At 38.0% G+C, this 14,017-nt stretch overlaps 1 protein-coding gene across 1 annotated transcript; it reads right to left on the reverse strand.

Annotated features, from left to right (window-relative positions):
* Nucleotides 1-4,055: 4,055 nt before the first annotated feature.
* On the reverse strand, nt 4,056-10,515 carry LOC111874676 (GPI mannosyltransferase 3). The gene is made up of 2 exons (XM_023870420.2): nt 10,365-10,515; nt 4,056-7,856 (listed from the first exon to the last, which is right to left on the reverse strand). Exons 1-2 carry the CDS (start codon nt 10,384-10,386, stop codon nt 6,892-6,894), a joined length of 987 nt encoding a protein of 328 aa, XP_023726188.1. The 5' UTR covers nt 10,387-10,515; the 3' UTR covers nt 4,056-6,891.
* Nucleotides 10,516-14,017: the final 3,502 nt, after the last annotated feature.

The following is a 14,017-nucleotide window of genomic DNA, read 5'->3' on the forward strand; positions in this document are numbered from 1 at the left end:
GAATGAATTAATAAAACATCATGTTCCACGTCTTATAATGGTTGTAATGGTGATTTGATCACAGCTTAACAACATAAGCAAAACAAAATATGTCCTGGCACTGTAATATTATGAGACCAATGTTGGCTTTGTATGAGATGTGTGGTTCTCAGAGCACTGAATATTAAGATTGCAGGCTGCTGGGACATGACAGTCTAGTTTGATAGATGGCCACCAGTGTTTTGGAGGAATCTCCTACTTACATCTTCAAGGTAAAGAACCTCTTCTACACTGTAGAAGTAGTCATCCTCTCAAATACTGGTACTTATCTACCAAACTATACCACCTCACATTCCAGTAGACCATACATAATCTTAATATTGGCTTGGTAGTTCCCCAGTATGCATATCAAAATTGTAATAAATTTGAAAGTAAATAAAATAACTTAAAGAATATCATCTTCTGGGATATAACGTCGTGTAGTACGTTGAAAGTCGACCAACGTTTTGGAGAACATATCACCTCCATCTTTAGGGTCAAATAATAAGCCAAGCAAGAAGCCGGCGTAAAAACAGGTGCTTCTTCATCGACCCTAAAGGAGAAAGTGATATGTTCCTCTGAAATGTCAGTTAACTTTAAACGGACTACATGATGTTATATCCTAAGCGATAATGCTCTTCATAACCATTGCTGTGAGGACCTCAGATCCTATATAAAATATCAGTGTGAAGAATTTCAGGTAATAAATGATAGATGCAGAGTATGGTTGTAGCACTTTATAATGTACTAGGCATCTGCTTTTCTGACAAGTTTTGCCTCATCTGCCATGATAACAGTTGTGTTGCTGTATCACTACAAACTGTAACTGTCTTCATTCAAGTGGCCTCTTTATATTCATTACATGTTTAAAACAAGTCTCTCTCTCTCTCATATAAAATGGCGAACAAATTTGATATCAGACATGTATGTCCATATATGTGTGTACACAGTGAACTCTTAAGATTTCTTTGGAGAGCAGTTCTGAAATTGAACACAAAATGCAAGAAAACCCTAAACTGGGAAATATTAAACAGGAGTTCCACTGTGTGTTTGTATATATAGATATATGAGAAAAATTAATTAAAAATTGTTACACAATTTCATCACAACTTCTTTGGAGTTTTGTTCTCTAGAATTTAATTTATAATGCTTGATTTTACTTGTAATACATGAAGTGTTTATATGATTGTTGGAATTGTGTTTCTGTGTGTGACATACAGCAAAGAAAGGAGAGTTGTATGTCAATTATGGTTTAATTTTAACACCATAGTATCTTAATATCTTTCATATTAGAAGGCTGATTGATCTATGACTAAGTGCAGTTATGTGATGATGTGAAACCTTCCATCAAACCCCCTCTAAACCATACTGCCTCTGTTGGTTGCTGGAGTGGGAAGTGCCAGCATTAGTGGAGGCATGTTGAAGTTCTTAAATCCCAGTTTGCGGAGAAAAAAATAATTCAGCTTACAGTTCATCTGTTTTGTCCACACTACAGACAAGATAGCTTGTTTGAAAGCTGTGGCCCTTCTGGTCTGCATTTATTTAATTCTTTTAACTGATAAAGAAAGAAAAATGTCTCACCATTTCTCAACAGTGACAGCTGTCTATGGCATTTTAAGAATAGAAATTATCTGCTAATAAAGTAAGGCTTCTTCAAATAAAATTAAATGCAGAAAGTTAGAGCAAAACAGGAAACCTTGCTTCTGTGCCTGTTTATGCCCATATCACTGTACAGTGGCTTTAGTTCATGCACATAAAAATTAATTCTTGTGGCCTTCAACGTTTGTAACCAAATTAGAAATTGGTACACATAAGCAGTAATTTTATTTTTTCTTAGCAAGTTGGGTTACTGTTAATACGAAATGTATTCTTAATTAAGAACTTTAATATTATCAACAAGAAATACCGTGCATACATTTTAGGGCTGTCCCATGTTTTCAGCAGTGTGAAGAATGCAGACTCCTAACTCTGGAGGACTGATATTCATTTATTTGTGAATTGAACAGTTTCGGTGATACAAAGTGACAATTCTATTTAACAAATAATAAAGATGTTGGTAAGTTAAATCTGTTATTTTCTTAAATCTGCATTAAGTGTCACTAGTGTTATTCGCAACTCTGAAGTTAATACTGCTGTTATTGAAGTAGGGAATTAAAAAGTCAGGATGATGGGGTATCCTCCATTAGAATGTGTCCCCACCAGAGTTAATGGAAATCTTTCCAAAGCCCTGTGTATCCTGTTTCTGAAGAAAGGAAGCTAAAGGTATTTTGTATGCCCAGATAGTTTTGTTCATTTCACTACTTATTCTTCTACCTCTATTCCTGTTGCTTCCACTTGGAGCATAGGGCATCTGTGAAATGCTCATTTCACATCACTTTCTTTATCTAAGACAGCCAGCAGGACTCTTTGGATGGGGGATCAGCCCATCGCAAGGCCAGTACCTAACACAAACACAGAATAAACACAAAGACATTTCATGCTCACTGCTTAGTAAAAAACACTTCAGTTGGGAAGTTTACCTAATCCTCACCCTGCTGTCAAAATTTTGACATCAGTACAATATTTCATTCCTTGCATACTGTTTATTCTTTCATTTAAACCTCAATTTGCATATAACATCAAGTATTTGCATCTTTTTCCCATGGAATTTCTTGCAGCAAAAAGACAGTGTTGCAGTATTGTATACTTGATGGGTCAGTCAGTTATATGCATAATGTATGTTGCTTTTCTGCTTTACACAACAACTCAACAAAATGGGTAACTGATATAATATAGATTTTGTATTCTTGACACAAAAATTTCAGAGCAGATTCATAATGTCACGTGTAGGGGTGATTATAGATGGGGTATGGATTGGTGAATAGATTTTTTTGACAACTTACAGGTCATAACTAAAAATAACTATAACACCATCGCTGATTTCCACACTTTACAAATCACTACACACTAAGTCTTGTCCAGCCTGCAGTGTCTTCACTAGATGTTCTCTGGTAATGGATTTTAACAGTGGAGATGCTGCCTCTGGTTCAAGTCCTTTCTTCACAGCCTCCAGTACAGAACTGCCTAACTGTACCCAGCACAGAGTGTATTTTGATACACCATATATATGGCACTCAAATTAATGACAGGTAGTTCTGCAATTCCTAAAAGTAGGAAAGAAACTTGTCTTCCATTCAGGTAAATATGACATCAACCAATTTTTTACGTCAGACCCTGAAGCACAAGGCAAAAGCAGTTGCCAGAAAATTCTGAGACTGAAAAATGAAAGTTTGAATCAAGATTGAGAATATTTTTTCTCTGTATGATCTCAGACCTTTAGCCTGTTTAGTACTAGAGGGAAGTGTGTGATCAACTTCATATTTTGGATGCTTTATCCCCAGAGAGAGAGAGACTCCAGTATGAACTGGATATAGGCTGGGTTGATCTTGGAACCAATCTGGACATGGTGGCAAAGACAAAAATCCGACCTCTGCTGGAAATCACACCCTGATCATCCAGATCTTAGCCTATCATTTTATTGTCTGAGCTGTCCTAGCTCCTATGATATAAACAGTGGCATCATCCCTTTATCCTGTGCTCTGCTGTGGTACTCATGTAAAGTAACATTTACTAATATAACATTTACAGCTTCCAGTAATATACCTTATGAATTATTTTATGATCAGCACACTTCTATCAAGCTGCTGTATACAGTTATCTAAGCCAGATTTTAATATTATGCACTATGCTACAAGCAAGAAGGTCACGGGTTCAAGTCCCGATGAGGTAGTTTTTCTTTCCTTTTATTTTCTCCCCCCCCCCAAGTTTACCTAATCCTTCCAGCCCCACTATGGCCCTGAGGTAAACTCAGCTGGTAACAGAAATGAATACCAGGAATCTTCCTGGGGTTAAAAAGTGGCCAGCGTGTAAGGCTGAAAACCTTACTGCCATCTCTAAGTCGACTGTCTAGACAAAATGAGTGAGCCTCAATGTCTCACAACCCCATGGGCCTTCACAGCCTGTTACAGGGATGGCTTTACCTTTTTTCCTCTTCCATCCATGCTTGTCTCCACAAAGTGGCCAGTTCCATCTTTGGAGTTCCAAATTCTCAGCTTCAAACTCTCTGATATTAAATTAACCGAAACTGCATTTCCTCAATAATTTTTAATAATGGTTACTAATGCTAGATTAAAAAGTGCACACCAAAGTAGACAGGTACTCTTCTAGTTTAAAAAAAACACATTTCATCAATCTTAACGCTCAATTTAATCATGAAAAACATACAATATAGATCACTGAAACCCAACAGCAGTCTTTCACTGACATCTCCCTTCACCACATTTAACAAAACCATTTATATTTAGTTCCAGTGAAAATATTTCACCTCTTCAGTAGTACTGTGCACTCCTACTGCTCAGCCTTCACATCACCACCTTGTATTGTACTGCCTCATTAAACAGACGTGGTACAATTCTTGTGCTTGAACACCCCACCATGAACACACGTCAGGGAGTGGAACTGGCAGACACATTCTTAACTTTGGCACTAGATAGAGGTGAGTGGTCTGCTTTACACCCTGCTTGCTTTACCTTGAGGAAAGTCTGGTTGCTACCCAGAGCCAATCTGGACATAGTGATAAAAATATCCAATCCCTTCCAGGGATCAAACCACAGTCATCTGACCTGTAGACCTTCACTTTACTGAATGAGCTGGCCCAGTTCTCAAACAGTAAATGACCTAATTCATTTTTAAGAAATAGGTTTCCCATGAAACACACTATATTTTTGTTGAGAAATCATTTTATGAATACAAGAATTCAGTCACTGTTTAAATATCATGTTTTCTTGGGGGGGGGCACATTTTTATTCTGAGAAGAAAGGTCCTCAGTCTCTGACCAAAGGCATTTGCCACTGTTGGATGCTCTTTAGATCAAATTGTTACATTAACTGGAGTGTAATAACTGAATTTTAACTTTACAAAGAGTGGGTCCATCTGAAGTGTTTAATGAAGGACACTGCTGATAAGCTTTTGAAGGGAAAACAAGGAGCAACCCTTCTCAATGAATGTTTCATTTCTCTGTTACTTCAGCTACAAGAGGAAGAACTGTTCTGATGTCACCTCAGCAGAAAACCAGAAGTATGTGCAGCTCACTTGCATAAACAAGATACAGACATTCAGACTCTTCCTGATGTGAATGACACCAAACAGCACAGACCAACTAAATGTAGTAACACATTCATCAGTCACATCCAAGAGAGCAGTGAGTGACAAAGGCCTTTCGTATCCTTATGTTATAGGAGTAAACTGCATAAAGAGGATTAGAGAAACAACTCTTCTAGGGCAAAGTCCTGTGGGTAGAAAAGAAAATGCCTCTTAGATGAAGAGTAATTATAAATAACATAGTTTTCCAACAGTGAGTCACTGTTCATCCTGAACAATAAACTACCTAACTTGATGACAGACTTAACAGCAAAATTCTGTATGTTTAAATCTAGATATTAAGGTCAGTTATCCATGTTTCTGTAATTTTTAATATTAATGTTCATCTTCATTTTAGGTCAACCTCAAACTGACTGCTGCTGTGTATGTGAGGAGTTGAATTTTAAAGTTAAAAGCCATCACCTGAATGATGCAAACTAGTTCATTTCCAGGAAAAGTTCACATCTGTTCCAAACTAAGAAATGAATGATACACCACAAAATGTCATGCTCAAGAAACTTACCATGAATACACAAAAATACTACTAAGATGTGTACCATGGAGGTAGGCTACAGTGAATCAAATTGAGATATATTTCTGTATCCTTGCCTACATTCAAAATGACATTTTCTCAAAAGCTGATGAACTTCATCTGTATTCCATTAATTTTGGAGATCAAAACAAAAATTATGCATATGCATGAATGCTTCTGGCTATAACGTATCGGCCATTTAAAAAGCATTCAATATTTCTTCACCCATAAAGGTCACTCCTTCCCTCTGAGAGGAATTTTATTATCGTCAATCCTTAACAACAGTTTCTGCAGTGTCCATAATACTGCCAAATAACAGTAGAGATCAGCACACCAGTAAGTTTATGGTAAAAGTAGTATACATAGAGGACACTAATCTTACGAATTGTGGACAGCTTACTACAAGAGAACATGTTTATCACAAGAATGATCAAAGAGGGAAGTTCTGACAGAAAAATCAGGGTTTTTCAATTAGCAGTCTTATATGTATTTGTGAATCTTCCTGGATGCACTGACAGCATCATACAGAATATGTTCAGATTATAAAAGCAGACCAGTGGAATGAACTGCATGTCCTCCTCCTAATTCAGTTTATCATATATAAAATGTTACAAAATATATTAACTTTTAAAGGACTTTTACAATAAAATATTACCACATCAAAAGACTGATGAATGGCATCTGAAGACCAAGCCACTTCTGGTCCAAATTTCATTTTATTTCACTTACTGGCAAATAATTGTGTGGATTCATACAAATAAAGGAGTTTTCCTATGTAGTACAGTTGCAATAATCAGCCAGTACTGAAGCAGCCTGCAGACACAAAGTTAAGTGAATGTTATGGCTAATGCACCCAGTCATGTCCTTTCTGACCTCCATCCAACTTTGCAATGGTGAAAGTCAGATTTCCCAGGCAGGAGCACTTATGGGGTGGGCTCCACTGTCCATAATGGTAAGATGATGACTTAACATGAACTCTGAGTCACAATGACAGCTTGGTATTCCTCAGTTGCACAAAACGGTATCTTTATCAGAGATGCAGATATGGGTATCATGTCTGCCAAAATCTGTTCTTGATCTGACCAGTCTTAAAGCCAAGATACTGAGCACTGATGTCCCAGCATTTTATCCCTAGATCACATGCCCCCCCCCCATAAGCCAATCTAATATCGCCTATACACCTCAACATACTTGCCTACTCTTCCATCAGGATGAAAGGTGTGAAATAATGAGGTTTCTAATTTATAATTATACTGATTCAAGAAATTATTTATCTTGGGATAAAGACTATCATAAATTACAATATGTGAGACAGTATCATTACTTGAATAATTCTGAAGAAGCCACTTTTCAGGGTCCGCATAAAATATGTCTGCCTCATCTTTGTAATTTGGACTGCCTGTAAAATCAGGTTCACATGTTAGGAACCTAACTTGTATTCTCATATGCAAGTGACTATACAGTGGAGTTGAGTGACATGGCATGAGAAGCAACACATTAGTGTACCTGGGATTCTTATCTGTCAGCACCTTCATCAAATCCAATGTTCCTCGCTGGTGTACCAATCCAAAATATCCCAGCAATGCAACATTTACAATTACAATACCCACAGTCACAATCCTGAGCACTGATCTGGATGCCTTACAACTCCAGTATGACAACCAACTGCTTTCTACATACACAATCATTGGCAACAGTGGCAATAAGAATCTAAATTCTTTATGAGGCACAAGACTGAGACTTGTTACAGTCCATATTATAATAAGCACAAGAACCTTTTCTATGGAGCCTTGGTTCTGTGTGAGTGCCCGGAATGCGCCAAGAATAAATGGGACCAGATGACATCCCAGGACCACTGGAATTCCTACAGTTATGTACCAGTAAAATGGATGTGTGCCATAAAAGGTGTTGATACCATCCATAACATTAGCTTCTAAGAAACGCAAGGGTGTGAAAATTATTTTTCCATAAAAATATGTATCCAACACAGTACCAGCAGCAGCCACTATTAATCCAATAAGTATATAGTTCTTTACAACTCCTGCCATCTTGTGATATGATATTACAATGTGGTAAATGCACAGTGGAAGCCATATTATTATTGTTGTGGGTCTCACCATGCATGCAACTGCAACAAACCACAAGAACACTGATGAATTCTTGTATATTCTACTTTGATTCCAAGGAAATAAACTCACAGCAAATGTATTAAGTACAGCTTCAAAAGCATTAATAACAGTTCTTGATCCACAATACAACCAAAACCAATTGGTGATTAAAGCAAATGATGCCCATGAACCACGTCCACTGTTCTGACTGCGATACCATCTCAAGAAACAGTAGTCTCCTATGGCAGACAGTGAAGCTTGTAATATCCGAGGTCCATATACCACAGCAGTAACAGTATCTAAGTGAAAATACTTTAGTACAATAAAAATTGTAGCCAGAAATGCAGGATAGATATAACTTCTAATACCTTGGGCCCATTCCCAAGTTAGATGTCCATAGCCAAACACCATCCTATGAGCTACTTCTACTGTCTGCCAATACTCATCTGGCACAAACCACGTCTGAACAATATATACCATACACAGTCGTATCAAGAAGAAAAATAATAATACCATCCAAGGATTCATGACGCATTTGTCTTTTGTCTTTTTCCAAACTAACAGCTATATAATTCCATATACTTCACAAATCTCTAATGCTAATGATATTATGACCTACACATTCCTTTGTAACACAGATCAGCAATATTCTTCAGTAATACTTATTTTCATTTAAATAAGAAACTATACTTGACAATAGGGTTAAAAACTGTAAGTTACATCAGTATTCATTTATATATCAGACTTGTTCTGTGACAGCTTGGAACTGTGCAACAATACAAAGCATGATTTCATTTTCCAGAAAACACTTTCATGTCCACCATCTTTTCTTCTTCCTGATGCCTGGAAAAGTATACATGCACTTTCCGTTTCATTACTTTAAACATTCTCGCCTAAGTACGTCCACATTCGAACACGCTCCAACTAACTCCAATCAACCTATTGACAAATAACATCTTAGAATTAGCATTATAAGCCTGTCAGGTAACTGAACTGTTTAGCTATAAATAATAAATTATTTCAGGTCGTGGGTGGAAAGAATTTAAAGGAAGGTAACTGGAATGACTGGCAGGCATGAAGTATTAGAATGGCAGCTTATGAAAAGGAAAACCCCAAGGAGAACAGCAAGACAAATGAATCTGATGTAAAATATTGTGGCATGTAGACCCATCGTGTGGCAATGCCCACAAGATAAGCAAATATACAGCAGCCATTACTGAGTAATGGCTTTGCAAACAAGCATCTTTCCATGGCAACAATTGGATATAGAAAACAGGAACAGTGTTTTCTGTGTGGTCCGTGCCAAGATGTTATAAGTAGGACAGTTAGTGAAGAGAGTTGGTTGGTGGGTGACCAAGTTAGTTAGTCAGTGAACTGCTGAAGTTCAGTCATCAGCTGCTGCTGTGAGAAGCTAGTAGCTGAGGCCTGGAATAGTTCAGGATCCAGAGGAAGGAGAATGTCTGCTGTTGAAGCCGTTACTGAGCACTTCTTGTGAAGATGTGACTGCAGACACTCTGTGCATGTACGAGTATGTGTGCACATATGTGAAATGTAGTGTAGTCACGTACTATATCAGAGACTCCACATTATAACCAGGAATCCCTTAATGCAAACCTGAGTTGCTGTCTTCAACTTCCAATTGTACAGCTACTTGCAGCTGTCTTCGCACTTCAAACGTCTCCTGTAGCATGTTTATCAAACATGGCATTCAATATGAGGGCTCTCACAGGCTCAACCTCCCCAGCACTTGACTCTTTTTCTTCTCTGATGAAGTCTTTCACCAGAGCTATAAGTCCTTTGTTGCTCAGGTCTTCCCAATGTGATTCCAGTAATTCATCACATTTTCTTTGTCCACCTTCTAAAATTAAATGGCCATGTCAAAAACACTTTTCTCCATCATTAAATCTCTGATGTCGCAATCTCAGGCTAGAGTTTCTTCTGCACTCCACTCATACAGCATGGAGTTCATTCCAGGCATCAAGAATGATATCAGCCACCATTTTGATGTTTCCCTGCACCAGAATTCTTTGCAGCTCAGCTTATCATCTGAATCACAATTCCCATTGAGACTGAAGGAGGTCTGATGCAAGTAATGGATTTTAAAATTTGCTATAACCTCTCTATCTGTCAGTTGATGGAGCAATGTGGCATTGGGGTGGTGATGAAACAACATCTTAACAGTTTCACTGAGACCAGAAACATTTGGTGAGCGACCAGGAGCGTTTCCCAGAATGACAAGAATTCTGAAGGAAATCTCCTTTTCACAAGAGGCCATGAATTCCTCTTGCAGCACCCTTCCTAAAACAGTCAGCATGCAACCCCTTATTTGCCCACCAAACAACAGGCAAGTTTGTCTTTATATATCCTTTCAGTGCCCATGGGTTGTGTGATACACAATGACATGCTTTAATTTGTGTCTACAAGCATTTTCTCAGAACATCAACAGTCTTAGGCAGCTTTAAACCCAGGTCTCGTTTTTGCTTTGATGGAAATGAAAGTGCAACTGGGCATACACTTCCAGGACTGACCTAGTCTATCAAGGTTGAACATCTGCCTCAGTATGTGACTTCTCTCCACAATTGCTGCTTTGACGAAAACATCAAATTCTTTAGCAGCAAACTGGTCTGCAGCTGCGGTCTCATCAGTCAGCACAGACACTGTTGAATGTATGATTATATTTACTTACTTCTAAGTCGCCTCCCAGCCTTTTGACATCGTCCATTATTTTACGTTTGTACCTATGGAATTTTTATTATATACTAATTTTTCAATTTTATGAATTGTATATTTTAGACTGCTATCTAATTGTATATATTATGATTTAGTTTTTACAACATGATTGTGACAATGATAACTATTTACCTGCATCAGTTATTACAGTACATATAGTAATCTGACATGTTCTACATCCTAGGCACATTGTGACCAGAGAGGATTCATGAAATTTTAAAATAAATGAATGAATGAATGAATGAAGAATGAAAAATCCGTTCACCTGCGTACACACAAAGAACATAACCTCCTAACCTGTTACGAATTCGGTCTTCCCTTGCTATTAAAAGAGTTTTCTATCGAACTTAATTCAAGATTTTCTTATCTCACAATGAATGATAACCGTGAAAGACCTGGTATAATTTCACTTACGAAAAGCAAAATTAACACCATTCAACCGCTGATCTCACCTCGAGATGTTGTGATAAGAATTACGAAAACTGAAGTTCGTACTAAGTCGGACATAATCGGAGAAGTATCGTTCACTCTAAAAACATTAATCTTGCTTCTAGTTATTAGGGCAGGCATTTGTAATCAGTGTACATCGGTAGGGTCGTTAACTTAAAACGAATATTTTAGTGCATATATTATGCTCTTGATTTTACCTAGTTATATTTCAGTTGTTTAGTATATATATAAATAAATAAATATTGGTTCCACACCCCTTTTTTTTTCATTTTAATTGTATTGTTGTGTGCATCTCGTTTCCTCGGGAACGTGTTACCGACCTGTTGCTCAGAAACGTGCTTTCGTTTTTTCCATCTATTGTATAGCAAAGGCTGTATTAATTATTTGTTTCGAGGTGTTTGCCTAGCAACGGGTCTATACGTCACCGTATTTATTGGATAGGAAATTAATTGAGACGATCAGAGAACCCGTGCGGAGGCGGGAGTCGAATACCTCCACCGTGACCCTGCGAGTCGTAGAAGGCGACGAAAAGGGAAGTCTCAAATCTGAGACAGTAAAATATGGTCACGAGTCCCAAGAGACTCGGACCCGAGAAAGACTGCGCTGGCAAAGGCTAGCAGCATATACAAAAGACAGACCCGTCCTCTCGTCAGAGAGGGCAACCCACAAAAACAAGACCTTAACTGTCAAGCAGTAATAAATATCTGGTCATACGCCCCAGATGGGGCTTGACACCAAGACCTACCGACTGACTGACGGTCAGTCGTAATGTGACTTTGACTTATGAAGATAGTTCTTCACTGAACCACTGAACCAACCGGAGCTCCTCGGCCAAAAGACCGGAATACACCACAAATTATTAGGGTATAAAGGGCCGTCCACACACTCCTTCTGTTACGTCATGTCCCCTCAAATCTAGTTTTCATAGTTCAGTTGGAGCGTGTGAACTATGAAACTATGATTTGCGCAATCCAAAGAGACGGCTTCGGTGAACTAAAGTGTTGCTACACAGCAACAGTGGCTCGTAAGCATTTCAGGTAGACTGCGGACCACTCGCACCTTCTCGAACTTAAATTTCCAATTGTGTCGGTATCAATATCAATACTGACACAGTATGAAGTATTATTTATAATATACGTAGTTCTTTTCAGAATGTTTGTTTTTTTTTAGTGGGGTGGGACTAAGTCCCTTGTACTGCGGCCACTTCTGGCCTATTGTACCAGCCCTAGATGATAGGTGAGGGTGATTGTGGAGCAATTGGTGGAATGAAGATTGGCAGGGGAAACCGAAGTACTCGGAGAAAACCTGCTCCAGCGCCACTTTGTTCACCACAAATCCCACTTGACCAGACCCGGGATCGAACCCGGGCCACCGCGGTGGGAAGCCAGCGACTAACCGCTTGAGCTATGGCGCGGCCATGTTTGATTTAAGTCAATAGATGATTGAAAACGAAATTCTGACTGGGGTTATATATACATACATAAAATCAGCGACGATTCTTGTCTTGTAGGCTGATCTAGTATAATATCTAGTATAAAGTAAAATAATTTGGCGGCACGATTAATTATAACTATTTTAACGAAAGATATTCATATACACTCAGAAGTTTAAATTCAGGGATGCGGAAGCGCCATTTGACTTTTATTGAGAATGACTTCATTAACCATTTGGTTACCGAAGTCATTCTCAATAGAAGTCAAATGCATTTTATTCTCCATTCTCAATCTTCCACGTGGCCTTTTTCCAAGAGGTTTCCCAACCGATATTCTGAATGCCTTCTCCCGCCTCGCAGCCATATGTCCAGCCCATTAAAGCTTTACATTTTTTTAACTCATAACTACAAAATGTTAAAATTCAATGCTTCTAAATACTGTTGGTAAGGAGTTCCGTGTTTTAGTTGCAACTTCTGATCGATATTTTTGTTGCTGCTTGTTAAATGTCTGCAATTATAAAACAAAGGAGAAGTATTTTAATATTTATGGTATGATGTTATTTGATATTTGTAACTCATAATAGAAGGATACTTATAGAACGGCAAGGTAATCTAAATAATTTCATTATTTATAGTCAACTTGTTTACTACGGATGGCTTGTCATTCCGAGGCTAAAATATTGATTACGTGAAAATATCTTACTCAAAGCACAGTATGAGAATCAGCCATAGTCAGTTGAAGATTTAAGCAAGAGTGAACAAATTCGCCCTCATCACAGCAAAGTGCAGTAACAGTTAAGTGCATCTAAGGGCTGGAACATACAGCGACATCGGTCGTATGGAAAATGTCGTACGACCTCCTTTTCACACTAGAGCGACCAAATACATCTCTTTGCTCTCCGACTGTCGTACGGTAGATGTCGCATGTCGTCACGTATGAAAACTAAGACTACACTTTATATTCTACTATTTGATGCGACATGAACCGTACGGACGTCGTACGACCGATGTCTCTGTGTGTGTTCCAGCCCTAACAAGGAGGTAGGTAAGGCGTTTCAAGCCAAGTAGATATCCGTAAGATGGATGGGTCATACCAGAAGTAGAATAAGGCTTTCGACGTCATTGTTGGTACATACGTTTTACTTTATTCTACAAAAAAAAACAGCCCTTTCATATAAATGTTTCGGGATATATAATATGAATTTGCAAGATAACTATAACATTTATTACATTTTTTTTTTCTCTCAGGAGGATATTCAGCGGAATACATTAACATTTGAGGCCAACAGGCAGACTTTCGTTTAATGTGATCATTAAAGGAATCAAAGTGAATTGAACTTACAGATTTTATTTATACAATATTTTCATCAGCATCTGTCGTTGAAAATACATGCCTGTGCCCAATTTTTTTTAGGGCCTGAAGTATTAACATTCAAAATAAACTAAACTAGATAAAATTCACAAATAAAATCACCTAACTTAATCAAGATCAGTCATAGAGTTTAGACGTTTTTACTTGCCAGAGGACGGAAGGGGTCAATAAAATGAATACGCGTTCTGCGATTTTGT

Source organism: Cryptotermes secundus, unplaced genomic scaffold, assembly GCF_002891405.2.
Source record: "Cryptotermes secundus unplaced genomic scaffold, Csec_1.0 scaffold177, whole genome shotgun sequence".
Lineage (NCBI taxonomy): Eukaryota > Metazoa > Arthropoda > Insecta > Blattodea > Kalotermitidae > Cryptotermes > Cryptotermes secundus.

Coding starts and splice junctions, on each gene's coding strand:
- LOC111874676 (XM_023870420.2), bottom strand. CDS start 10,386: ATGTTCAACCTTGATAGACTAG. Junction 7,857..10,364: donor GTTCAACCTTGATAGACTAG/GTCAGTCCTGGA, acceptor GGTTTGTTGCAG/TTGCATGCATGGTGAGACCC.